The sequence below is a fragment of the Muntiacus reevesi genome, chromosome 1, assembly GCF_963930625.1.
Source record: "Muntiacus reevesi chromosome 1, mMunRee1.1, whole genome shotgun sequence".
Taxonomy (NCBI): domain Eukaryota; kingdom Metazoa; phylum Chordata; class Mammalia; order Artiodactyla; family Cervidae; genus Muntiacus; species Muntiacus reevesi.
Window position 1 is genome coordinate 52,359,312 of NC_089249.1, and position 27,435 is coordinate 52,386,746.

At 55.6% G+C, this 27,435-nt stretch overlaps 1 protein-coding gene across 8 annotated transcripts in view; it reads left to right on the forward strand.

The window, feature by feature from the left end:
• CACNA1C (calcium voltage-gated channel subunit alpha1 C) overlaps positions 1–27,435 on the forward strand; it is a 390,058-nt gene that overhangs the window by 345,853 nt on the left and 16,770 nt on the right. For 2 of the 8 annotated variants that reach the window (XM_065943172.1, XM_065943180.1), the window contains exons 30-39: positions 615–698; positions 1,144–1,227; positions 14,084–14,116; positions 16,604–16,732; positions 18,057–18,122; positions 18,717–18,808; positions 22,588–22,753; positions 23,240–23,367; positions 23,984–24,080; positions 24,407–24,509. In XM_065943172.1, coding sequence (XP_065799244.1) covers positions 615–698; positions 1,144–1,227; positions 14,084–14,116; positions 16,604–16,732; positions 18,057–18,122; positions 18,717–18,808; positions 22,588–22,753; positions 23,240–23,367; positions 23,984–24,080; positions 24,407–24,509 — 982 coding nt within the window. The remainder of the gene's footprint in view (positions 1–614; positions 699–1,143; positions 1,228–14,083; positions 14,117–16,603; positions 16,733–18,056; positions 18,123–18,716; positions 18,809–22,587; positions 22,754–23,239; positions 23,368–23,983; positions 24,081–24,406; positions 24,510–27,435) is intronic. The other 6 variants (XM_065943187.1, XM_065943201.1, XM_065943196.1 and 3 more) reach the window with 6 other exon arrangements.

The following is a 27,435-nucleotide window of genomic DNA, read 5'->3' on the forward strand; positions in this document are numbered from 1 at the left end:
CCCTGCCTGCAGGAAAGGCTGTGAGAGCCCTGTTCTCTCAGGGTGTCTCAGCAGGATGCTGGTCACAGTGATGATGCTAGGGAAAGGCCTTCGGAGACGCAGTCCAGGCCCCCCACACACACACTTTCAGGCTTCGGGCCTGACCCAGCCTCCGTCCCCTTGAAGTGAGGAAAGCCTCTGGACAGAGGCAAATCCAGGGCTAATGCCGGTCCGGAGCTGGCAGGAGGGTGACCTGGTTGTAGATGCTGCTCTGATGACGTGGTCCCCTCGTCATCGCGAGCTTCACCTGAGTCATCACCGAGCCCAAGGGCCTGGCCACCCACCTGGACCACACCGATGCTGCTTGTGATTACCAAATCATGCCTCAAGGGCCCTGCCCCGTGTCCCCTCCATCCCTGCAGGCAGCCCTCGGACAAGTCGGAGGCCTGGGGGGTGCTGGGGACGCAGGAAGGGTGGCCAGGGGCCGGGTCTGAGGAGGGGCACCCGGGAAGGCAGGTGTGGGGTGGGCCGGCCGCCCCTCCTGGGCTCGGACTGCAGCAGCGCCGGCGGCCCCGCGGGCTCTGTGCCTGTCTGTCTAACCTTCCTTTTCACTCCCGTCCTGCCGCCCCGTGTAGGGCTACTTTAGTGACCCCTGGAATGTCTTTGACTTCCTGATCGTAATTGGCAGCGTAATTGACGTCATTCTCAGTGAGACGAATGTGAGTATGACTCTGCCCAGGACGCCTCCGTGCCCCCCTCTCTCTTCACCTCCTTCGGTTTATTTTTTGGTTTCCTGTTTTACCCGCTCCAGTCATGCTTTCTCTCGCACCTGCCGCCGTCCTGGGGGACGTGAGCCCCCCACTGTCCCCACTCCGCCGGGCCGGGCAAAGGCTTCCCGCTCCTCCCGGACGCCCATCCGGCCCCCAACTAACCCACTTTTGTCAGGCTCCGTGAGCAACAGGTGCAGGTATGCACCTCCAGAACTGTGGAGTGGTAAGGGGTCCAGTATGCCCACATAACCTCTTTCTTTTCTCATTTTTTTCTCTTCTCTCCTTTCTTTCATGCTTTGTTTTGTTTTGTTTTCATTTTCCTCTTCCTTTTGTTTTGTTTCCTTTGTCGCTGGTTTTTCTCTCCCTCCCTCCCTCGGCTCCTCTGCCCATGCAGCACTATTTCTGTGATGCATGGAACACATTTGACGCCTTGATTGTTGTGGGTAGCATTGTTGATATAGCCATCACCGAGGTAAACGTAAGTACCGGCGTCCCGCCCTGTGACGCCGTGCCTGCCTCACGCTCACCCCCATCGCTCTCCTTCGCCTCCTCTCCTCCTCCCAGCTCATTTCCACTTCGTTATTCTCATTTGTTTGTTTAAATTGGTTTAAAGGATTTTTTTCTTGTTGCTTTATTTTGAAATTTCTTTATTCTCTTTTTAACATTTGGAACGAGTTAGGCCCTCCTCTCCTTCTGAGTTTTGACTCCTGCATCCTTTCCTCTCCTCTTTATAATCAGCCTGGCATGATGCACACTGTCTAGGAGGACGCAGCCCCGAGAGCCCGGAGTAAGACGATGGAAGGCTGTTTACAACCCCTGGGCAGCTGCCAGGGCAGGGACCCAGCCCCTTCCTGCTCCAGCATCCAGGAAAGGTCTCTTCCAAGGAACCCCGGGCGGGCAGAGGCTCCCACTTGGCCAGCCCTCTCAGCCCACCCCACCCCGTATTCATGCTGGAAGGGCCCCTCGCTGGGAGAGCAACTTGTATGCCTCTTCTCTGGAGAGGGCTCTTACCCACCACCAACCCCCTTCTGCTTACTGTGGAGCACCTGGCCCCACATGAACCTGCCCTGAGGACCAGCCTTGCCCCTGCCTGGCTCTCCCTGGCCCACCCCCCAGCCTGGCTCCAGAGCCTCCTGCACCTGCTCCTGGGAGCGGCCCCTCCTAGACAGTCTTCAACCCCTGCACACGCTCGTCTGTCCCCAGCATGCTCAACCTTCTCTCTCTATCTGTAGGCAAGCCCTCTTGCGGCTGGTCTTTTAACATGTGTGGTTTAGTTCCTTGTCATGGTTTTTCATTGGTTAAGAGACTTGATAATGTCTGCACAAATGTTGATGCACTGAACCATTGAGTGACAGCTCAGAGCAGATGCTGAAGGGTTCTGATCTAAGGTGTCAGAAACCCCCCACGACCGTCAGCCCCTCTACCCTAGTCGTTACCCGCCCCTCCACCCCAAAGCTGGCTGCCAGTCATTGAACTGACATTACTTCTTGTCCTGATTCCGCATCAGAAGCCTCTCTGCCCCTTCCAGGGGATGGATGCTGGGAGGAGGCCGTTAACGTCCTACTGTCAACCTCACCCCTTCCTGCTTGACCCATTGCTCAGATTTGGTTGCCCCTCTGTCTCAGGGATCCCCTGGGGTCGTCTTTGTCTTGTGATGTGTGTGTGTGTGTGTGTGTGTGTGTGTAAACTGCCATGCACACGAACTCCCTTGACCTTACCCGGTAAATCATTGGAGCACAAGGAAACTGAGCTCCCCGCAACCGAGGCTGCTTCTCCCTCGCACCACTCTCCACACCTCCCTGTGGCCCCAGGTTGTACCCCAGGGGCTCTCGGATTCCTGCACATTCATATCCCTGACCGGGGCCCATGCTCAGACCAAGGGGCCCTCTTGGGGGAGATGAGGGAAGGTCAGAGTGGGCCTGCCTCTGGAGGAGGGATCTCTGTGAGGGTCTGTGCAAGAACCAGGGGCAGGAAGGTAACAGCAGACAAACCCCTGGGTGCACAAGACACACCCAGTCCCAGGGTCTTCTGGGGTTAGGCCAGAAGGCCACTGTGGCCAGGCCCACGTCATCACTCAGCCTGCTGTTTTTTTCTGTGCACATGCATTTACACACACAAAAATGAAAGGAAAAAGAGAACAGGAAAGATATATCCATCTGAATGCAGAATTCCAAAAACTAGCGAGGAGAGAAAAAAAGCCTTCCTAAGTGATCAATGCAAAGAACTAGAGGAAAACAATAGAATGGGGAAGACTAGAGATCTGTTCAAGAAAATTAGAGCTACCAAAGGAGCATTTCATGCAAAGATGGGCACAATAAAGGACAGAAACAGTATGCACTTAACAGAAGCTGAAGATATTAAGAAGAGGTGATAAGAATACACAGAAGAACTATGCAAAAAAGATCTTCATGACCCAGATAACCATGATGGTGTGATCACTCACCTAGAACCAGACATCATGGAGTACCAAGTCAGTGGTCCTTAGGAAGCATCACTACAAACAAAGCTAGTGGAGGTCATGGAATTCCAGCTGAACTATTTCAAATCTTAAAATATGATGCTGTTAAAGTCCTGCACTCAATATGCCAGCAAACTTGGAAAACTCAGCAGTGGCCACAAGACTGGAAAAGGTGAGTTTTCATTCCAATCCCAAAGAAAGGCAATGCCAGAGAACACTCAAACTACCACACAATTGCACTCATCTCACATGCTAGCAAAGTAATGCTCAAAATTCTCCAAGTGAGGCTTCAACAGTACATGAACTGAGAATTTCCAAATGTTCAAGCTGGATTTAGAAAAGGCAGGGAAACCAGAGATGAAATTGCCGACATCCGTTGGATCATAGAAAAAGCAAGAGAATTCCAGAAAAACATCTGCTTCACTGACTACACCAAAGCCTTTGATTGTGTGGATCACAACAAACTGTGGAACATTCTTAAAGAGATGGGAATACCAGACCACCTGACCTGCCTCCTAAGAAATGTGTATGCAGATCAAGAAGCAGCAGTTAGAATTGAATGTGGAACAATGGACTGGTTCCAAATTGGGAAAGGAGTATGTCAAGGCTGCATATTGTCATCTTGCTTATTTAACTTATATCATCTGAAATGCTGGGCTGGATGAAGGACAAGCTGGAATCAAGATTGCCAGGAGAAATATCAATAACCTCAATGTATAGATGACAACACCTTTATGGCAGAAAGCAAAGAAGAACTAAAAAGCCTCTTGATCGAAGTGAAAGAGGAGAGTGAAAAAAGTGGCTTAAAATTCAACATTCAAAAAACTTAGGATCATGGCATCCAGTCCCATCACTTCATGGCAAATAGATGGGGAAACAATGGAAGGAGTGAGAGACTTTATTTCCTCCAAAATCACTGCAGATGGTGACTGCAGCCGTGAAATTAAAAGATGCTTGCTCCTTGGAAGAAAAGCTATGACAGACCTAGACAGCATATTAAAAAGCAAAGACTACTTTACTGACAAAGGTCTGTCTAGTCAAATCTATGGTTTTTCTGGTAGTCATGTATGCAAGTGAAAGTTGGACTGTAAAAAAAGCTGAGCGTGGAAGAATTGATGCTTTCGAACTGTGGTGCTGAGGAAGAATCTTGAGAGTCCCTGGACAAGAAGGAGATCAAACCAGTCAGTCCTAAAGGAAATCAGTCCTGAATATTCATTGGAAGGACTGATGCTAAAACTGAAGCTCCAATACTTGGCCACCTAATGTGAAGAACTGACTCATTGGAAAAGACTCTGGTGCTGGATAAGATTGAACACCGAAGGAAAAGGGGACAACAGTGGAAGAGATGGTTGGATGGCATCACCGACTCAATGGACATGAGTTTGAGCAAACTCAGGGAAATAGTGAAGGACAGGGAAGCCTGATGTGCTGCAGTCCATGGGGTCACAAAGAGTCAGACACGACTGAGTGACTGAACTGACTGCTGTTTTTGAACAAAAAGCAAAGACAAAGGAAACATTTCCCGAATATAAAATTGCTACCCCAAAAATAGGCGGTTGGGGTGGTGCAGAACCCCAGGACTGGCGATTGGCATCACATGCAGAACCTCCATCTGTACAACGGTTTCCATTTACAATTTGCCATGGACTCCAGCTCTGGAGTCCATCCCCCATGAGCCTAACAGTCAAGGGTGATCATCCCCACTGGTCAGGGCACAGGCGAGGGTGTGGCATAGCTGAGGGCAGGACACAGGGGAAGACAGGGCGTAGGGAAAGGTACCACACAGGCGAGGGTGAGCACAGGCGAGGGTGGGGCACAGGCGAGGGTGAGCACAGGTGAGGCTGGGGCACAGGGGAGGGTGAGCACAGGCGAGGCTGGGGCACAGGCGAGGGTGAGCACAGGCGAGGGTGAGCACGGGTGAGGGTGAGCACAGGTGAGGCTGGGGCACAGGGGAGGGTGATCACAGGCGAGGGTGAGCACAGGCGAGGTTGGGGCACAGGCGAGGGTGGGGCACAGGCGAGGGTGGGGCACAGGCGAGGTTGGGGCACAGGCGAGGGTGAGCACGGGCGAGGGTGAGCACGGGCGAGGGTGAGCACAGGTGAGGTTGGGGCACAGGCGAGGGTGAGCACGGGTGAGGTTGGGGCACAGGCGAGGGTGAGCACAGGCGAGGGTGAGCACGGGTGAGGGTGAGCACAGGCGAGGGTGAGCACGGGCGAGGGTGAGCACGGGCGAGGGTGAGCACGGGTGAGGTTGGGGCACAGGCGAGGGTGAGCACGGGCGAGGGTGAGCACGGGTGAGGTTGGGGCACAGGCGAGGGTGAGCACGGGCGAGGGTGAGCACGGGCGAGGGTGAGCACGGGTGAGGGTGAGCACGGGCGAGGGTGAGCACGGGTGAGGTTGGGGCACAGGTGAGGGTGAGCACAGGTGAAGGTGAGCACGGGCGAGGGTGAGCACGGGCGAGGGTGAGCACGGGTGAGGGTGAGCACGGGCGAGGGTGAGCACGGGTGAGGTTGGGGCACAGGCAAGGGTGAGCACAGGTGAGGGTGAGCACGGGCGAGGGTGAGCACGGGCGAGGGTGAGCACAGGTGAGGGTGAGCACGGGCGAGGGTGAGCACGGGTGAGGTTGGGGCACAGGCGAGGGTGAGCACAGGCGAGGGTGGGGCACAGGGGAGGGTGAGCACGGGCGAGGGTGAGCACAGGTGAGGGTGAGCACGGGCGAGGGTGAGCACGGGTGAGGGTGAGCACGGGCGAGGGTGAGCACGGGCGAGGGTGAGCACAGGTGAGGGTGAGCACGGGCGAGGGTGAGCACGGGTGAGGGTGAGCACGGGCGAGGGTGAGCACGGGTGAGGTTGGGGCACAGGCGAGGGTGAGCACAGGCGAGGGTGAGCACGGGCGAGGGTGAGCACGGGCGAGGGTGAGCACAGGTGAGGGTGAGCACGGGTGAGGGTGAGCACGGGCGAGGGTGAGCACGGGTGAGGTTGGGGCACAGGCGAGGGTGAGCACGGGCGAGGGTGAGCACGGGCGAGGGTGAGCACGGGTGAGGGTGAGCACGGGCGAGGGTGAGCACGGGTGAGGGTGAGCACGGGCGAGGGTGAGCACGGGTGAGGTTGGGGCACAGGGGAGGGTGAGCACAGGCGAGGGTGAGCACAGGTGAGGGTGCCAAATGAGGGTGAGCACAGGTGAGGCTGGGGCACAGGGGAGGGTGAGCACAGGTGAGGTTGGGGCACAGGCGATGGTGAGCACAGGCGAGGGTGAGCACGGGCGAGGGTGAGCACAGGTGAGGGTGCCAAATGAGGGTGAGCACAGGTGAGGCTGGGGCACAGGGGAGGGTGAGCACAGGCGACGGTGCCAAATGAGGGTGAGCACAGGTGAGGCTGGGGCACAGGCGAGGGTGAGCACAGGCGAGGGTGCCAAATGAGGGTGAGCACAGGTGAGGCTGGGGCACAGGGGAGGGTGAGCACAGGTGAGGTTGGGGCACAGGCGATGGTGAGCACAGGCGAGGGTGAGCACGGGCGAGGGTGAGCACAGGTGAGGGTGCCAAATGAGGGTGAGCACAGGTGAGGCTGGGGCACAGGGGAGGGTGAGCACAGGTGAGGTTGGGGCACAGGCGATGGTGAGCACAGGCGAGGGTGAGCACGGGCGAGGGTGAGCACAGGTGAGGGTGCCAAATGAGGGTGAGCACAGGTGAGGCTGGGGCACAGGGGAGGGTGAGCACAGGCGACGGTGCCAAATGAGGGTGAGCACAGGTGAGGGTGAGCACGGGCGAGGGTGAGCACGGGTGAGGTTGGGGCACAGGGGAGGGTGAGCACAGGCGAGGGTGAGCACGGGCGAGGGTGAGCACAGGTGAGGGTGAGCACAGGTGAGGGTGAGCACGGGCGAGGGTGAGCACAGGTGAGGGTGCCAAATGAGGGTGAGCACAGGTGAGGCTGGGGCACAGGTGAGGGTGAGCACAGGCGAGGGTGCCAAATGAGGGTGAGCACAGGTGAGGCTGGGGCACAGGCGAGGGTGAGCACAGGCGAGGGTGCCAAATGAGGGTGAGCACAGGTGAGGCTGGGGCACAGGGGAGGGTGAGCACAGGTGAGGCTGGGGCACAGGTGAGGGTGAGCACAGGTGAGGCTGGGGCACAGGTGAGGGTGAGCACAGGTGAGGCTGGGGCACAGGTGAGGGTGAGCACAGGCGAGGCTGGGGCACAGGCAAGGGTGAGCACAGGCGAGGGTGAGCACAGGCGACGGTGAGCACGGGTGAGGCTGGGGCACAGGTGAGGTTGAGCATAGGTGAGGCTATAGCCCGTCAGTGCCTTTCCCAGTGCCCTCCCAGGGTGGCTGGCTCTCCACACCTGGGGCTAGCGCTGCTGTCTGTCCAGTCCGTAGTGCCCTTTGTTAACATGTGAATCTCACATCCCCTTCTCGTGCGTGGCCTCCTGCTGGCCAGGATTGGCTCAGCTCATATGTTCCATGATTTATATCCTAAAGACCCATAGGAGGCTTTTTATTTTCGAAACAAAAAGTTACAGGCCAGTGCCCCTTCCGGCTGGAAGCCCCTCAGCTCCTCCCAGGCTCCCTTCACCCACGTGGAGATGCTTCTCACTCCATAGATGGAGGAGTCTGTCAGAAGTCATGGGGAGGGTGGTCCGGAGATAGAACGGGGACAGCGCCTGTGATGGAGAGCAAAACGGGGGTGGAGACCCTCCATGCAGCCCCCACTGTTTCCCTTCCCTCCCACGCATGCAGTTAGGAGACACACCTTGTCACCCCAGGCAGGGGCCAGAGGAGAGGGCTGGACGCAGGTCAGACCAAGTGCTAGAGTCCTAACGCAGCTTCTCCACGGTTTGGGGAGCGTGGTATTACTGCCAGGGTTTGAAGCTCAGCTAAGAGCATTCATGTAGAGACCGGCATACATTGGAGAGCACTGTTGAAGGGGAGAGATCATGGCACCAAGCCAGGGACATTCTTTCCAAGCTTCCTGCCCACACACCTGCCAATCACAGACTCACAGCCCTTGTTCCCAGAGACACTGGACTCTTGGTTAATGGGTGTGGCCAGATCAAGGCAAGCTCACTGACCACTGCCTGTAACTCAAGCCAGACGAGCCTGGCCCATAAGCAGAGACATGACTCTGCACCCAGATGGCAGCCAGGATCATGGGGTCCAGTTACAGGAGCAGCAGCACTTCATTCCCAAGCAGGGCCCTCTACTGCAGGTTCTGCCTCCTGCCGCCAGCAGCTTGGGGCCTGGCACTCTGTGGGGAAGGAAAGAACTCAGCGCCAGGACTTTCCTGGGTACTGCTCCAGCTCCACCCACCCCCCTTGAGTTTTCTAGTCCTCCTTTCTTCACCAGACCTCCCTTCTCGGATGAACGTTCCATTCCAGCCTTAGGATTTCTGGAGGCTCTCCACCTGTAACTCCTCATCTTTGACTCTCTTTCCCGAAATGACAAGATGCTGTCTTCATCCCTCTAGATACTCCCCAGGTTCAGATTCACCCCCTTCTCTTCAACAGTATTGTCCTCCCGCCTCTGCTGGGCTCTGGTGCCCCCTAGGGAGGTGGGCTTCCTAGGAACCATCATTGCTTTCTGTGTGCCGGGCACTTGGGATCCATCGTGGACCAAACAAAAGCCCACCCTTAAGAGCCAACGTCCTAGGGCCAAGAGATGATCAGGTGCAGAAAGCCAGGTCAACAGTATGTGAAAGATGAGAAGTACCAAGTGAGGGGATCAGAAGGTGGGGAGTGGAGAAGACAGGTGCTGTTCTCTGAAGATGAGCTGTAGTGAAGAGGTGAATCTAAACAAAGCAAATACCTAAAACTTGAAAGAAATTAAAATACACTGCTAGTTGGAAGAAAAGCTATGACAAACCTAGACAGGGTATTAAAAAGCAGAGACATCACTTTACGGACAAAGGTGCGTATAGTCAAAGCTATGATTTTTCCAGTAGTTATGTATAGATGTGAGAGTTGGAACCTAAAGAAGACTGAACGCTGAAGAATTAATGCTTTCAAATTGTGGTGCTGGAGAAAACTTGAGAGCCCCTTGGACAGCAAGATCAAACTAGTCAATCCTAAAGGAAATCAACCCTGAATATTCATTGGAAGGACTGATGCTGAAGCTCAAGCTTTGACCACCTGATCCACCTCACTGGGAAAAACACTGATACTGGGGAAGATTGAGGGCAGGAGGAAAAGGGGACGACAGAGGATGAGATGATTGGATGGCATCACCAACTCAATGGACACGAGTGTGAGCAAGCTCTGGGAGATGGTGAAGGACAGAGAAGTCTGGCGTGCTGCAGTCCATGAGGTCGCAAAGAGTCAGACACGACTGAGTTGACTGAACAGGAGCAACAAATGCCTGAGAGAAGTGAGGCGACGCCCCTGAGGGTCCCTGGGCAGGACGATCAGGGTGGGAGGTCAGGGAGAGCGCCAGATTTGGGGCTTCACCTGAGCATGAAGGGGAGATTTTGGCACCTTTAGGAAGAGGTGTCCATGGTCCAGGGACCCGTTTGCTGTGCACAGGAATCAAGGATGAAGCCGCTCCACCATTTGGAAGGGGGACACAGCCATCCAGGCATGAGGACTCTGGCTCAGGACAACCCCCTTGCTCTGGGAGATGCCTTGGACCCCACGATGTGACCGGAGGAGGCCCCGGGCCCCAGCTGTCCGTGTCTGTGGCCCAGCTGCCTGGCCCCTCCCAACACGGCACCTCCTCCTCCTCTGTCCCTCAAGTCTGGAATTCTTTTTCCAGAAGGTAATCCGTGGAAGCTTCCGGGGATTCAGCCAGCACCCCCAACCTCCCTCCCCTGCTGACAGGAAGTGTTGGGAGGCCCAGGTCCTTCATCAGGAACACAAGTGTCCTTAGTCACCTGTAGGAACAAGGAAGCCACGTGACCAAGAGCAACAACTCGCCTGGGGGCTGGACACCTCCTGGCAGGTCCACATGTGGAGATCAGGGGCCATGAAGTCAGAACCCTCATGTGGGGATGCTTGGACGCCCAGACTGTGGGCCAGTGGGGCTTGGAGGCCAAAGGGCACAGCAAATATGGAGCTCCCCACACACACACACTGCCTCCTAGACAGGGGGAGAAAGTGGGCGGAGGGGACATGAATGGGACAGGACTCGGCTCGGAGCTTCCAGGATGCACGTTGGGGCCCCAGGTGGGCGCTACCCACCTGGCTCCTGGAACCAGCGGTCTTTTAACCACAGACCCATGGGCCTGGCTTCCAACAACTGCCCTCCCTGGCTCCCACTTTGGCCACGTCCTGAGTCAAAACATCTTCTGCACGTCCACCCCCTTGGGCTGAATCAGAGCCTCCCTCCCTCCACCCAACCCGCAGCCCACGCCTGGCTCCCCGCCCAGCTTCCCTGCCCCCACCAAGGCCGAGGGGCCAGAACAGACGTCACTGTCCAGATGGCAGTGGTCTGCCTGGCCTGGGTTGCTTCTGAGGTCAATTAAATCAGACTGGTGGTCTCGGGCCAAGCCTAGGAGAGAGCCATGATCCTTGCCACCTTCCTGTGCCGCCCCTGCCCCCCACCCCAGCTCCTGGAGCCCCTTGGAGCCCCTCCCCTCCTCAGCACCACCCCCACCCAATGCCCCCAACAAGCCACCAAGGCGCCTTATTCCCAAAACACTGGTCACAGAGGGCGGTATGGACTCAGGAAGCTGCCTGCCCGGAAGTAACACTGCCTTTAAAAGAACGGAAGTGAGGCTGGACCTAGAGAAGTGCCTTGAGCATGGACGTGAGGCCTTCAGGAGCAGGACCCCTAGTGAGAAGATGGACCTTGGCCTCCCACTGTCCCGAAGGGCACTTGCTCCTCCACTTGTAAGTGAAGCTGGCCCCGAGAGGTTGAGCAGAGCCCTGCTTGCCAGCCGTGAGCGGGGCCCCGACAGGCCGCAGTCCAGTCGGACACAGGGAGCCGCTTCCTGAGCCCAGCCTCCACCTGCAGGACGAGATCCATGTGCTGGGCAGCAAGTTGATGAGGCCTCCAGGGTAGGGGCAGAGAGTGTCCCAAAGCCGAGACCTGGAGGAAGATCCTTCCCGCAGGCCTGAGTCGAGAGGCCCCTGGAGGGGGTTCTCAGCCTGGTCATGTTAGCTGTCCGACATCCCAACAGCCGGGACCCAGTGGGGACCCGCTCCCTCTGGCCAAGTGAGCCTTCTGACCAAGACCCTTTCCCTTTCGGTCATCTTCTCATTTCCTTTTTTTAAAAATCATTTTAATTGGAGGCTAATTACTTTACAACATTGTAGTGAGTTTTGCCATACGTTGACATGAATCAGCCATGGGTGTACATGTGTTCCCCATCTCATGTCCTTCCCTCTCCTGCCCCATTCTTAGTTTTTCTTTCCACGTACAACCCCCGTGCATGCATGCTCTGTAACTTCAGTCGTGTCCGACTCTGCGACCCCATGGACTGTAGCCCACCAGGCTCCCCTGTCCATGGGGTCCTCCAGGCAAGAATACCGGAGTGGGTAGCCATTTCTTCCTCCAGGGGATCTTCCCGACCTAGAGATCAAACCGGCATCTCTTAGGTCTCCTTCATTGGCAGGTGGATGCTTTATCACTAGTGCTACCAGGGAAGCCCCACAACTCCCCTCCTTTGCCCTAAATCAGGACTGGACAAAAGGAAGCAGGCAGGGCACAGCCCTGTTGGGCCACACGGCCAGCCCTCCAGTCAGTGGGTGATGCTAGTCCCCAGCAGCCCGCTCAGCCAAAGACCATCCACAGCAGAGGGACCTCGACTATTCCCTGAGCTCATGGAGGAAGTAAGGGGACCGATCTCTGGCCCCAAAACACTGACCACGCCCCCAAAGCACTCACTCTCTCATGTCACTTCTTGCTTCTGCTTATTTGTTTCCTTGAGTCTATTACTTCTCCACCTTTCAGGCTCACTGTGTCCATCTCTGTCTCTGTGTATCTGTCTCCCCCACCCCACACTGCCCACATACGGGACTTTGTGTTGTTGTGAATGTTCCTGACAAGCTGACTCTGTTCATTTATCTTCCATGAACTCCTCTTGTTGGTTGTCTGCTTGAATGACTATTCCTCCCAAGGAAGATAGAACAATCCTGATGATCTTGCAATCAGCCCCATGTAGTGTGAGTTCTGCAGGTAACAGCACATGGCGGGCCGTCCAGCTGCAAATGAACAACAGTGAGGCTCCTGAGGCTCCAACCACTCCCTGCATGACTGCCAGCACAAACAGGGCTCACCAGTTCAGCCCCCAGAGTCCTGCAGGGGACACGGATCTGATCCCTAGTCAGGAAACTAAGGTCCCACGTTCTAGGCAGCACAGGCAAATAAAGAACAAAAAAGTTACGCTTAAAAAAACATTAAAATCCCAAAGGAAGAATACTGAATGTTTAAGAAATAAAATAAGTAGTTTTAGTTCTGTCTTGGCCAAGGCTCATTGGGCTGGGCCAGGTGACCCAAGTGGGCCCTCTGAGTCAGCCCTTCTGGTCCCATTCAGGATGGGGTTGACCAGAAGACTTCAAGCTTCTACCCAGGATGTTAGGAGTATGGGCAGCTCTGGTTGTTTTCAGGGCACGTCCTAGATGGAAACAATAGCCAAAGCCCCAGCCCTAAGTGTGTATGGAGGCCTTGTGCCCCTTGCCCACAGAACCCCTGAAACACGGAGCTCCTAGGTGTTCATGCAAAGCACAGGCCCCTGACCAGCCAGAAGCTTCCTGCGTGCATGTGTGTGCATGTGTGTCTGTGTCGTCTCCGTGTTCTGTCCTGGCCTGCTGGCCACGTCCTAGACACCCGCCCCCTCCAGGCACATGGGTGGACCTGGCAGTCAGTGCCTCTCAGGGAGCAGGGACGGCTCTTGACCATGGTCCATAAGTGACCAGAGAGGCGTCCTCTCTCTTCCCTCCTCCTCCCGTCGCTCACCCTGTGTCCCCACCAGTCCACAAAAAGGACACCTCCCATCTTGCTTTGGGAAAAAAGGAATTTGCTGAGAAATCTATTACCAAAGAAGAATTTTCAGCCTGCGAGCAAATGTCTGGTTGTGCACAATTCCGTACTTCAGAAGCCCTATTATACGTTGTCCATGTTTGTACCTTGAGAACTAAACACAGGAGCAACCCTCTGACAGTGGAGGGCGGCTGTGGAAGTGGAGTGAAGGTGGAGTCGGCGGCTCTGGGCGCCAGGACTGTCCAGGGGCCAAAGGGCAGGGTGCTTCCCCGGGTGCAGCTCTGGGCTGCCGGGAATGCTCACCTGCAGCCAGTCCCTGGCCCCCGAACAAGTCCCCGGCCAGACCTGTGAGGCCAGCTTCCCAGGGCATTAACACTAATGTCCTCAATTGTGTGCAGGGCTTTCAAATTTAAAAACCAAATCCACACTCGTTATCTCATGCCTGTGACCACGATCCACACCCGGGGACCAGGAACCTCAGCTCGAAGGCTGGCCCTACCGCACAGGGGGTACCCAAACCTCGGTCCTCCCCAGAACCTGGAGGGTCACCGCCCCGGGGCTCCATTGCTCAAATACCTGTGGGCCAAAATCGGCTGGGGCACAGGCAAGGCCTTTCAGCTTCAGCTGGCAGTGCTGAGTAAGTGTGTGCAGTGCCAGCCCCTGGAGGCTGTCTCAGGACACAGGGCTGATTAAAAACACACAAAATCCACCTTCAAAATCCAGAAGACCTAAGCGATAACGAGTGTGAATTAGTCAGTCTGCCACCAGAAATGGTTCTGGGCAGGACACCCGAGAGCCTGGCTGGGTGGGAGCTGGTGGCGGTCACGCCCCGCGCCTGCCAGGCCTGGGCCCCGCGCCTGGCCCTCCTGCCCTCTGCTGCCACTGGGTTGCTCCTGTGTTGCCGAGACCTGGAACGCGGGCCTCTTCGTGGGAGACTCATTACAGCTTATCTCTGTCTGCCTTTCTTTAAAGCCAGCTGAACATACCCAATGCTCTCCCTTTATGGTAAGACCGAGCCTCCAGACCACGCTCTCAGCTTCTGTGACCCCCCCCCCCAACGTCCCCACTGCCCCCCCAACCCCCGGCGTCTTGGAGCCCAGCCCCGATGCATGTCACCCACCCTTGTCCGCCATGCGCCTTGCCTGCCTGGTTTGCGAGCTGTCAGTGCTGTTGGTGTGATGTTTCGTCCGTGAGCTTTCCTGTGGGTGGCAGTTCACTGTGACCTTGACCATCTGAAAAGCCACTGGGAGAGAAGCAGACCGGAGGGCCAGTTCCTGTTAAACATCCTAGGACCCTGCTTGTTTGCATCTCCAACCTTAATCTGATGTGGGGCTTGCACAGGACACCAGCCCGTGCCATGGCGAGGCCCCTGGGAAAGAGGTAGGAGAGGTGATGTAGTGGAGGTGGAGAGGTGATGTAGTAGAGGTGGAGAGGCAATGGGTCCCTCCTGATCACCAGCTCCTGGGATCTCTGATCAAGGCCCCAGCGAGAGGTTAAGGTGGGATCCTTACCTATAGAGGCATTAGAACTGAGCCACACGCCTGTGTCCCTGAAGCAGGCCGTATGGTGGTCTGCCACTCCTGCTGCAGGAGTCTTTGGCTAAAGTGAGAGAGCAGCCACTTTGAGTGACCTTGAAGTCACCTTGAAACAGCTGTCTCCAAGAGGCTGCAGTGAGACTTCATACGTGGAACTATTGTGAGTTTGTAGAAGGACTGGAGTGTGGATTGATTCCCCAGGCCCCAAAGTGAGCAGATGAGGCAAGACCCAGGGTGGCATTCCCTGACAAAGCCCATGCCATGGCTGGAAGAGCTGACCCAGGGCGTCCTGCCCCCTCACCTGGTCAGTAGAGCGTTGGGCACCTGCAGCGCTGGGCGCCCAGGACTACTCAGGCTGCAAGCTCGAGTTTGGCTGTTTAACAAGTCAGATGTTGACGCCCCTGCGGCACCCACTTCCCAAACTCGCCTCACAGCTGAGGCTCCATGTGAGTTGGTGCTTTCTTCTTCCTCTCCTCCCAAGCGTTGCGGGGGGCCGACGGCTGAGTTACAAAGCCCTGAGCCTCTTCTGCACCTTCCTCTGGTGGGCACAATCTCCTTTTAAGGAGAGAAGGTAGAACTTCAAGTAGGTACACAGATGATAGAAATGCAAAGAGGAAGGGCATCAAAGACTTCAAACCACACAGGCAGGTGGTCTCCTGTGTTGGTTGGTGGGGGGCGGGGGCGGCCTGCTGCCAGCTCCTCCCAGCCCCAGCCCTGCCTGGAGAGCAGCTTTGGTTCAGAAAGAGAAGGGCAGGTGTGCCTCTCCCGCGGTGGAGCAGGGTGTGCTGGTACATGCAAAAACCTGCCCCTTGGGGGTATCCTATTGTGTTCGAGGTGAAAGGGGAGGCCCCTGGAGCAGCTGCAGGGTTAGACACAGGGGACATGAGGGCTCTCGAGCTGGTGGGATTTTCATGGGTGTTATCAGGCCCGATCTGACCTGGAGACAGTTAGAAGTAAAGCCAAAGGCGCTGGGAGTTGAGAAGCGGGGGCCACACAGGGCCCAGCAACAACCCAGAGACGCCTCCAAGCAGGGGCCTTGAGGCAGGAACAGTAACAGGAAGCCCAAAGGTCCCTTCTCTCCCGGTGCCACAGGGCTGGGGGCTGTACTAGGGCTCGGAGCCAGCCAGCTCCCGGGGCCAGCACCCCCAGCTCTCTGTCCCATGTGGGTGGGGGGGTCAGGGATCTGTCTGTGCTGAGTGCCCTGAGGTCTGGAGGCAGACGGTGACAGGGCAGCCGGTCTTGTCCCTAGACCTGGCCAGGTGCCTGCCGGCCCTGGCCCCCGCCCCCTCCAGGACACCCTGAACAGGGCCCCTTGGTCCCCTCACACCCAGGCCGGACTCATCCAGGGCTCACTCTTGCTGCCCTGGCCCACCCAGCCCGTGCCCCCCACCCTTCATGTCTGCAGCCTAAAAACCAGGCCCAAGGTGGGTGGAGGGCAGCAGGGGGGCAGCCAGGCCTGGTCCCAGCACCGACACCTTGGGGCGGCCCGCAGCCTAGGCGGGGGGGCCGTGGAAAGTGGGGGAGATGACACCTAGAGTGCCGAGTCTGGGCAGCCAGAGAGCAAGACCCCTCCGTGGGCAGCCCACCCGTCCACCAGGACCCCAGTGCCACCTGGCAGAGAGCCGGTCCCACTGGGAATGAAGGATCCTGAGCCAGGCCGGGCAGGAGGGAGGCTGGGGCCCCTGGGGTGGTTCTCAGCCTAGATCTCAAAGCAGATGGAATTCCTACAGAATCACCCCCCACCCAAGGAGGTGGGGAAGATTAGGGGTGCTGGGGAAGACGATCGGGGCCAGGGCACTGCTGGGCGCTGCCAAGGCCAGGGGCTGGCCCACCCACCCCTGGGCGCCTGAGAGTCTAGTGCAGCCCACCACCCCGCTCGCCTCTACCCCCACGCCGGGCCGTGCCGAGCAGCCTCGCCCGCCAACCCGCCTGGTAACTGCTATGTTAACGGCCCCAGAACGCGGAGGAGAACTCTCGCATCTCCATCACCTTCTTCCGCCTCTTCCGGGTCATGCGTCTGGTCAAGCTTCTGAGCCGCGGGGAGGGCATCCGGACACTGCTGTGGACCTTCATCAAGTCCTTCCAGGTAGCCAGCCCTGCCCACCCCACCCCAGGTCCTCCCGGACGGTGCTCCCAGCTTAGGCGTCATCAGCATGGGGCAGTCACCCCCTCCCAGAGGCGGTCCAGCAGGGTCTGCTCATCACACCCGCGTACAGACTTCACCAGACCCCCTAGGACCTGGTGTCCCCAAGGGGCCTCAGGGCTGCCAACTGCAGGGTTGATCTCTGCTCCCAAGAGTCACTTCCTCCCTGGCCCTGTCCTCTCTAACGAGTCTCGTACACGTCTGAGGTTGGAAGAAGCACAGTTGTTAGGTCCCCGAACTTCCTGAAGGTGCTGGCGTAGGGACCCCTGTACCTGAAACTCCTGACTGCAGGTTTCCTGAGACAGAGATCCCCAGTGTGGAGGGGCCCAGGGACAGGATCGGGGTGGGTCCTGACCCAAATGTGTAGGACTGAAGTTGCAGCCAGAGGAAGAGGCTGGGCTGTCGGGACACTCCACCCCACCCACCAGTACAGGTGCCTCCCCACTCCCTCCCAGCCATCTGCTCCAGGGATCTGAGTGGTCTCAGTGGGGGTCAGGCCTGGGCCTACCCCAGCGTCCAAGAGCCACGGGTGACTGCAGGCCTCACAAACTCACCCACCCCCAACAGTTTCTGGGCTGGGAAGCAGGCCTGAAGGTGGACGGACACTCCACGGGCCTGAGGCACCATCTGGAGGTGTGTGGGCTCTGTCCATGCTCTGCAAGCCCAAGGCCTTCCCAGGAGGAGGCAGGGACACTGAGCAAGTAAGATGCAGGGACCAGCCACAGGCCAGTGCTTCCTGAGCATTTTGTGAGCCTTAAGTCAGCCAGACCCCCAAATCCCTGAGGTCACTACTCCTCCTCTCATTTCTCAGGTAAGGACACTGAGGCTCAGAGAGGTTAAGCCCGCCCAGGAAGCAGGCTTGAGCTAGGGTCTTGTCTTGTTTAGGGCCCCTTGGTCCTGCCTTTGCTTCACCTGGGGAACAGCTTACAGCTGTGGTGGGGACTAGTGGGTATCCCCCCGGCCCTCCGGCTGCATGAGGACAGGTGGGTGGTGGGAGGGTGTTGTGCTCACTCTAGATTGTTTCTGCCGAGGGAGCATCATGCTGTCTCGAGCTCAGCCCAGTTTTTTGGGTCCCTTGCCCCAGATCTCAGGTGCCTGAAACCATGGGGAGGGGTGGGGTCAAAACCAGACTCAGGCTCCCCTCAGTACCCAAAACATCCATGGGGCTTCTGGAAGTGCCCCCTGAGCCTGGCAGCAACTGGTGGCTGCGGAAATACTGCCGCAGGGAGGGGTCCTGCCACCGGCCTCACACTTGCACGTCCCACAGGCCCTACCCTATGTGGCCCTCCTGATCGTGATGCTGTTTTTCATCTACGCCGTGATCGGGATGCAGGTAAGACGGGCTCCTGGCCCCCAGCCCACTTCCCCTGATGCCCCCCTTCTGGGGTCAAAGAGGTCACCAGAAGTGTCACTCCTCCTCCCACCCCCATGGTGTCCTGTGGGTGCACAGCTAAGAGACCCTCTCTCCCCGTGGCCCCCAGCCTGGGTTCCACTCTCTATAGGGAGAAACTCCCCCAAGTTACACAATGAATTGTTAATTATTCCTCAATGAAGTTTTCTTTTAAGAGAAAAGAAAATGTTGTCAAGAATCTGCAGCCAAAAGAGAAAGAGGAAGGCCAGTGAGCCTTGCCCCTGCGCGGACACAGAGTCGCGGTCTCTGCCTCTACCGGCTCTCCCAGGGCCCCTCCCGAGGGCTGGGGGTGCTATTCTTGAATGTTTGCCCAAAGTGGGGGGCTGGGATGGGGGCTGGACAAGGCAGCAGGTGCCTGCCCCCATGAGGCCCTCTGGGTCCCAAAGGGGACTTTGTTCAGCTTATGAGCCAGTCTGTCCAGGGTCAGCTGTGACCCCTGAAAAGACCATTGGATGCTGGGTAGGAACCACGACCACTGTGTCCATGGCTCACTGATCCCATCCTCTACCCTGCCAGGTGTTTGGGAAAATCGCCCTGAATGACACGACAGAGATCAACAGGAACAACAACTTCCAGACCTTCCCCCAGGCTGTGCTGCTCCTCTTCAGGTGGGTTTTCTGACAGCCAAGGCCCAATGCAGCCAAATAAATAAATATTTTAAAAAGGAAGACAACCTCTTTCATGTACAGATAATGTTCTTGTCTGGGCATCCTGCCATAACAAATGCCACGGACAGATGGAGAGATACAAACAGCAGGTGTTTTTTCCTCACATTTCTGGAGGCTGGAAGTTCAAGGTCAGGGTTACCAATGATTCCCATCCTGGTGGGAACCTCTTCCTGGGCTGCAGACAATGTCCTGATCCCTGTCTCCCCGCTCCGTGGGGAGAGAGGAGAGCACGTCTCTTTCCTATTATAAAGATGCTGCTCTCATGACACACCCCCAGCCCAATGCCCTGTTCTAAACCTAAGTGCCTGCCAGCACTGTCACACTGATGTTTGGGGCTGCAACATGTGAATTCTGAGGGGACACAAACATTCCATCCATATCAGGCAGTAGCTAATCATAAATATAACAGATGAGCTCATACACCATCACTGTCTCAACACGATACTACAAGTTTTATCCCATGCAATAAGATGAGAAAAGTAAACCAAAGGGTAAGAATTCGAGAGGAAACAGAATTAAATGCCTGCCGAAGACAACGAGAAACAGTCCAACTTAAAAATGAGCAGAGAAGTTGAGTATTGCTCCAAAGAAGATATGTGAATGACCAATGAGCACATGAAAAATGTTCAACATCACGAATCATCAGAGATATGCAAATTAAAACTACAGTGAGACACCACCGCACCCTACCAGGATGGCTACTATGAGAGGACAAGTCCTGCTGAGGGGGTGGAGACATTGGAACATCTGTGCGATACTAGTGAGAATGTAAAATGACAACAGCCACTGTGGAGGAACAGTATGATGGCTCCTCAAAATATCAAAAATAGATTAAAAATTCTGTATGACCCAGCAATTCCACTTGTGAGTATATACTAATACCTAAAAAATCAAGAGCAGGGTATCAAAGAGATACCTACACCCTTATCTTCATGGCAGCAGCATTCACAGTAGCTACAGCATGTCAGCAACTGCAGGTCCTTTGAGAGAAAAATGGATGAGCACAATGTGGTTACAACAGTGGAACGTGATCCAGCCTTAAAAAGGAAGGAAGTTCTGACTCCTGCTATGACAAAGACGAACCTTGAGGCCATGATGCTCAGTGAAACAAGTCATAAAAGGCCAGGTTTCCTGTACAATTCCACTTACAGGAGGTACTTAGTCAAAATCATTGTTGTCGTTCAGTCGCTCAGTCATGTCCGATTCTTTGCGACCCCATGAACTGCAGCACGTCAGGCTTCCCTGTCCTTCACCATCTCCCAGAGTTTGCTCAAACTCCTATCCATTGAGTCGGTGATGGCATCCCACCATCTCATCCTCTGCCCTCCCCCTCTCCTCTTGCCCTCAATCTTTCTCAGCATCAGGGTCTTTTCCAATTAGTCAGTTCTTTGCATCAGGTGGCCAAAGTATTGGAGTTTCAGCTTCAGCATCAGTCGTTCCAGTGAATATTCAGGACTGATTTCCTTTAGGATTGACTGGTTTGATCTCCTTGCTATCCACGGGACTCTCAAGAGTCTTCTCCGACACCAAAGTTCAAAAGCATCACTTATTCGGCACTAAGCCTTCTTTATGGTCCAACTCTGACATCCATACATGACTACTGGAAAAAGCATAACAGCTTTGACTATATGGACCTTTCTTGGCAAAGTAATCTCTCTGCTTTTTAATGTGCTGTCTAGGTTTGTCATAGCTTTTCTTTCAAGGAGCAAGCATCTTTTAATTTCATGGCTGCAGTCACCATCTGCAGTGATTTTGGAGCTGAAGAAAATAAAATCTTGTCACTGCTTCCACTTTTCCCCTTCTGTTTGTCATGAAGTGATGGAACCAGATGCCATGATCTTAGTTTTTTCAATGTTGAGTTTTAAACCAGCTTTTTCTCGCTCCTCTTTCACCCTCATTGAGAGGCTCTTTAGTTCCTCTTGGCTTTCTGTCGTTAGAGTGGTATCACCTGCACATCTGAGGTTGTTGATGTTTCTCCCGGAAATCTTGATTCCAGCTTGTGATTCATCCAGCCCGGCATTTCACTTGATACAGTCTGCATATAAGTTAAATAAGCAGGGTGACAATATACACACTTGACATACTCCTTTCCCAATTTGTAACCAGTCCATTGTTCCATGTCTGTTTCCAACTGTTGCTTCTTGCCCTGCATACAAGTTTCTCAGGAGGCAGGTAAGGTGGTCTGGTATTCCCATCTCTTTAAGAATTTTCCAGTTTGTTGTGATCCACACAGTCAAAGGCTTTAGCGTAGTCAGTGAAGCAGAAGTAGATGTTTTCTGGAATTCCCTTGCTTTTCACTTTCTCCCAGCACAACCAATAATAAATACGTTAATTTTTTTTTAATTTGGTTACCTGGACAGAAGAAGATAAAGCATATTTCTATCTCCTATGGAACCCCAAAATAAATTTCATAGTAAGGGTTATTATGAAATTATTATGAAAAGCAAAATTTTGGACCTTCTAGAACATATAGAAGAATATTTTTACAACCTAGAATACAGCAGAATTTTTCAGACAAGATGCAAAAAAGCAAAAAACTAAAGAAAAATAACAATTTGACCACACTGAAATTAAAGACTTCTATTCTTTATAATACACCATTAGTGGATCTGGGAATAACCACAGAATGGAAGACATTGCTTGCGAAGTGTGTAACTGACAGAGGATTCATATAAAGAATGTATGAAGCTGCCACAAATGAACAGAAAGACAGATAACCAGGAGGCAGACGGCAAACACCTGCCGTTTCAGCAGATGAAATAAAATTTCTCATCATTTTAAAACCAAATTAAAACAGCAGTAAATTTTTACTTCACACCCATCACATGAACGATATTTTTTAAAATTCACTAATACCAAGAGTTGACACATCTAAACTCAGAATAGAGAAAGGAATGGAGGGGCGGAGTGGGGGGAGTGGAGGGATGGGGGAGGGGCTAGTAAAAGGCACAAACTCTCAGCTGTCAGATGAGTGAGGTCTAAGGTCCAACCTGTAAAATGGTGACTGTAGTTGATGACTCGGATCGCATCACTGAAACTTGCTAAGACAGTAGAACTTAAATGTTCTCACCAAAAATAAAAGATAAACCTGCGAGGGGATGGGTGTGTTATTAGGTGGGAGAAGCCCTTTCTGATGGGCACGCACACCAGATCGTTGTGATCTGTACTCCAGCTCACAGTCTGGTTTGTCAGTCACGCCCCAGTGAAGCTGAGGAAAGAGCTGGCACATTTGTAGAGCAGTGGTGTCTCTCCTGCCTAATGCCAGAGCCTGAATCAGATGGACGCTTGGATAACAAGCAGGGTCAGGCATCGGGAGGACCCACCTGCTGTCCACTGGCGAGTCCACCTGGAAGCCAGCTCCCACAAAGGCCCTGCGTGGTGGCTGCAGGCTCCCTGGTGAGAGCACAGGAAGGAAAAGCCTTATCACTTGGGCTTTAATGGAGTGCAGAGCACCCGCCACACAGGGTGACTGAACCAGAACTAAAATGCATCCAGATGGCTAATCTCAACACTTAGCAGGGATTGCAGAAAGAGGGACTTTTCAGAAAAGATGCGATCTGTTCCCTTTCCCATAAACCTTTCAGGTGTGCAGACAGTGTTGTATGTCTTCATGTTCTGTGGATACTCCAGCGCTGGGGGACTGAGAAGCCCCAGACCCAGTTTAGTGGTTCCCCCGGGAGGAGGGCTGTGTGAGCCGCTCTGGGCCTGGTCTCCCGCAGGTGCGCCACCGGGGAGGCCTGGCAGGACATCATGCTGGCCTGCATGCCCGGCAAGAAGTGCGCCCCCGAGTCAGAGCCGGGCAACAGCACGGAGGGGGAGACGCCCTGCGGCAGCAGCTTTGCCGTGTTCTACTTCATCAGCTTCTACATGCTCTGCGCCTTCCTGGTGAGCGGGGTGGGGCCGGCAGCCTCAGGTGCTGGGCGTGCGGTCCCAGCTGGGCTGGCAAGGCCGCATCTCCGGAACAGTCCAACACGCTGGGGGGGGCAGGAGCTGGGCCGGGTGAGCTCAGCCATACCCTTCTCGCCCATTCTTGGTTCCTGCCTTCCTCCCCGAGGACAGGAGGCCACTTCAGCATCTCTGGCACTTTGATGAGGAGCGAGGGAAGGGTGGTGGACAGTGTCCCCTGTCCTTGGCAGCCCCGCCAGGCAGCTGGGTGTGAGGGGAAGCTGCCAGCCCACAGTGGGGTTCACGCCACATCACCGAGGGGAGGTGGTCAGGTCCTCAGTCAAGAGAGCCATGTCCCGGGGGCCAGTGTTTCCATGGTGCCATGTGGCTGGCCTTTCAGGAAAGCTGGCCTCCGAGCACGTGGCCCTGACAGCCCCACGTGCAGGAAGGGCCACTGAGGCAGCTCTCCGCGCCCATCCTCTGCAGATCATCAACCTCTTCGTGGCCGTCATCATGGACAACTTTGACTACCTGACGAGGGACTGGTCCATCCTGGGTCCCCACCACCTGGATGAATTTAAGAGAATCTGGGCAGAGTATGACCCTGAAGCCAAGTGAGTGCCCAGGGGGAAACCCAAGCCCCCAGCCCACATGTGGGAAAGAGGGTCGAGACGGGTTAGCACTGGGCAGACCCACTGCAAATCCTGACCTGCACAGGACGCCAGGGCCAAGGGTCAAGGGCCAGCAATAGGAGGCCTTAGGCTGAGTCAAGACCACGTCAGCTATTTTCCGCTGAACAGGCAGGCGGTCCTGGTGTTGCAGCAACCAGTATGTACTTGAGTCAGGACTTCTGGGCTGGGCAGAGCATGGCTGTATCCCTGCCACACTCCATCATGTTTGGTTGACTCTCAGGAAAGTGTGAGATGGTCAGATGGTTGGTTGATAAAAGCAGCAATAAATACTGAGAATTTCATTGCCTGCTAAAATCCCTTCCACCTTTCATTGCCTACTGAAATATAGCACTGATGGAAAATTGCTCCTTAGAAATCTAAACGTGTAGATTGTTTTTGGAGTTTTACCACCCAGTTCTACAGCTCGGCACCAGTTTGATCACTAGGGTCCAGCTGTGGAGAGTTCCTCCCACAGGAGACCCCACCCTTGGGCACGGGCGTCCTGGGCTGCTGGCCTAGGCCTTCCCCCTGACCTTTCCTCCTCTCCTGCCTCTTCCAGGGGACGCATCAAACACCTGGATGTGGTGACCCTGCTCCGACGGATTCAGCCCCCCCTGGGTTTTGGGAAACTGTGCCCTCACCGCGTGGCTTGCAAAGTAAGAGATGGACTGGGCTCATGGGAGAGACAGCATGGGGGCCGAGACACCTCTGGGTACCCCTGGCAGGCCAGTGAGCCTCTGTGGGAATGAGGGTAGTCTTAGTGAGCCTAAAGAAAGGACTGAGCCAGAACAGGCACTGGGGCTCCTTCCTGCTGCATATACGTCCTCAGACAGTGAGGGAACCATGGGTTGACGTGCACACATGTTTTGAGGCTCCCCCCACCCCACTCCCACATCCTCCTGCCTTGGAGGTACCTCAGGGGTTCCACAGGCGGGTCCTTCGAGAACCAGTGGCTGTGCTGACTGCTGCGCCCCCTCCCCAGCGCCTAGTCTCCATGAACATGCCCCTGAACAGCGACGGAACCGTCATGTTCAATGCCACGCTGTTTGCCCTGGTCCGGACGGCCCTGAGGATCAAGACGGAAGGTAAGGTCATGGGGGTGTCCGGGAGCCCTAGTGGACCAGCCAGAGCAGAGTTTGGCGCCTGCGGTGTCCCAGGGCCTCCCGCCCTTGGGGTGTCAGAGCTGCAGCCCAGCGTGATCCTCCCCCACCCGGATCAGCAGGACCAGGCCTGCTCAGGCGGCCTTTGTTCCTTGAGTGGCCTCCTTGCCTGTAACTTTTAGAGACTCTCCCAGTGACCCTTCAGGTGAGGCTCAGACGGCAGGAGGCGAGCGCTTCCTGAAGCGGGCCGAGCCTTTGCACCGTGGGGCTTTACCGGCTGCAGGTGGATCTCAGATGTTTAGCTTCCCCTGCAAAGTAAACCCTTGTCTCGTCAGGAAGGGGTCACAGTGGACGTGACCGTGGTCCAGGTCAGCACGGGCCGGCCCACATACAGGTGCCCAGCCAGCCGGCAGGTGGGGTCAGAGCCCCCTGCACTTGTTCGGGGCCAGGTCGCTTGGAGGCAGGGACCGTCTTCCGGTTTGTACCGCGGCAGCTCATGGCCAGGAGCAGCTGGGCTGTGCTGACCCGCCGTCTTCGTGGCCGATTGGTGTCAGAACTGCTCTGGGAGGGCAGAGGTGCATCTAGGGAGCTGCAGCTGCTCCCAGCCTCCTGCAGCAACTCTTGGAGCTGGGGCGTGCTTGAGACAGAGTCCCAGCACCTACCCTGAACGCTGAGTCTGCATCCCGTGCCAGCCGCGTGCATGGGTCACCTGAGCAAAGTCTGAAACCTAGCGGCAGAGTCACTAGAGAAAACCCGGCGGTGTCATTTTTCCCTTCAGACCTTTGGATCTGAGTCTCAGGCTGCCCACCCCATCTCCCAGAGGAGCCCTGGACAGGAGGACAAGGGGGCTAGACTGTGATAACACACGACACTCTCTCCACCTCAGTTTCTTTGTGAAGCAAGCAGGTGGTGACATGTGGCATTCAGTTCAGTGGACAAGCCAAGAGGTGCCTTCCCTCAACTAAATCCCCCCACAAAATGACAGAAATATCCACGATGAAGAACAAGAATAGGGTCATCAAGACCCATGTCAAAATTAGGAGCTAATATTAAAAAGAAAAACTCTTAGTAGTTCAAGTTTGGCTGCTCAATAAAAAGAAACTCAGGCTGAAGAGTGGCCAAGGCCACAAGTCAAGTTGGAATAAGCATGAACAGTCCTGTTTCTGCTGACAAAAGACTGGAACGGATACATGTTGGGTGTACATGTGTGTGTGACCAGAGGGGCTCAAAAGGAAGCTTGCTGACGTGTTAGCTGTGGTTGCCGCAAGTGTTGGACCCGGCCGTGACTTCTGTTCACTTCTTTTACTTTCTTCCCTTTCCCAAACTTTCCACAATGACTGTGATTACAATTCTGCCCAAGAGGGAAGGTTTGTTTTTCCAAAGAGGGAAGAAATGAAGACTCTTGAAAGGAGCCTGCTGTGGTCCTGAAGGCTTGATGTAAAGTGACCACGTACATTTTCATCCTGTGGAAGAATTCAAAACACCAATGCCTGAAGCCCAGAGTCAACATCGTCAAGATATTCGTCAAACCGAAGCAGGTCCCAGCCGAAGAGCCAGACACGCACAGCCCATCCCAAGGAATGCACTCCTGAGACCAAGAGAGAAGCTGGCCACGTGGGAGCTAGTCAAGCCAGGAATTAAAGGAAATTCACCCACCAGCAAAGGGCTGGCGTCTCATCCCATCCTGCTCTCCCACTGCCGAGTCACGTGTCACCCCAGCCACTGTGGGCGCCCTCTCAGAAGGTCTGGAGTACAGCCACGAGGCAGTGACTTCTCTGCTCAGGGGCCTCCAGGCCAAAATCAACCTGTTGACCAGGACGGGTCCTCTTCCCGGGACTCAGGGGAGATTCCCCTTCCAGCCCACTCAGGCTGTCAGCAGACTCACTCCCCGCAGACTGAGACCGGCTCCAGCTGGGCCGCTACAGCCCCGAGCTCCACGCAGTCAAGGAGGCCTCCCTTGTCTTTGGCCCACTTCACACATGATTTTTGTTTGTTTTTTGTTGTGTGCTGTTTTTTGCTGAGGCCTAAGTGACATATAACGTTACGTTAGTTTCAGGTGAACAAGATGACGATCCTGTTGTCTGTTTATATTGCAAAACAACCACCACACATCTAGACAACACCCATCACCTCACCGGGTCACAGTCTTTCTCTTGTGGTGAGGACTTTTAAGATCCTCTCTAAGCAACTTGCAGATACACAGCCCAATATTGCTGCAGTCCCCGTGCTGTGCTTGACATCCCCAGGACGTGTGTGTTTTATAGCTGGGAGTTTGCACCCGAGAGTGCCCCCCTTGTGAAGGGCTCCTGGGGTGAGCCCAGGCCCCCCGAACAACCTCCCTGTCCTCAGGGCCCGTGTACCATATCACATCACCTGATCGCAGGGTGAGACCCCGTGTTCAGTCCTGGGGCCGTGCAGGGAATGTGCACTGGTGGTGGGCAGGAGCCAGGGGTGTGCTGGCCCCAGCCAGCCTCCCAGTGCCCTCTAACAGCTGTGGGTCTCAGCTCCCTGAGAAAGTAGACCCCTAGGGGCCCCCGATCTCAGGACCCCTTCTCCTGGTTTCTGCTCCACACGAGGTTTGGCTGCCTCCCCAGGAGACCCAACAGAGGCCTTCGACTCAGAGGCCCCCGGGTATGGACACTCCCGCGGGTCTGCAAGGGGACCACTCTTCCTCCCAATGGCCCTCCTGGCAGGTCGCCATTGATCTCAGTCTGGCCCTGGCAGCCCCCACGAGGAGAAGCCGCAAGTGTGATGCGGGGTCACCCTGGCTGCCAAGCGGCAGGTAGGGGGCAGGGGAGAGCTGGCCAAGGTAGGTAGGCCGGAGGTAGGCCGCGGGAACCTGCAGAGGAAGAGACAGAACCCACGTTCAGGGCCGCTGGGCAGAGCCCTCAGGCAGCCATGTGGGCTCCCG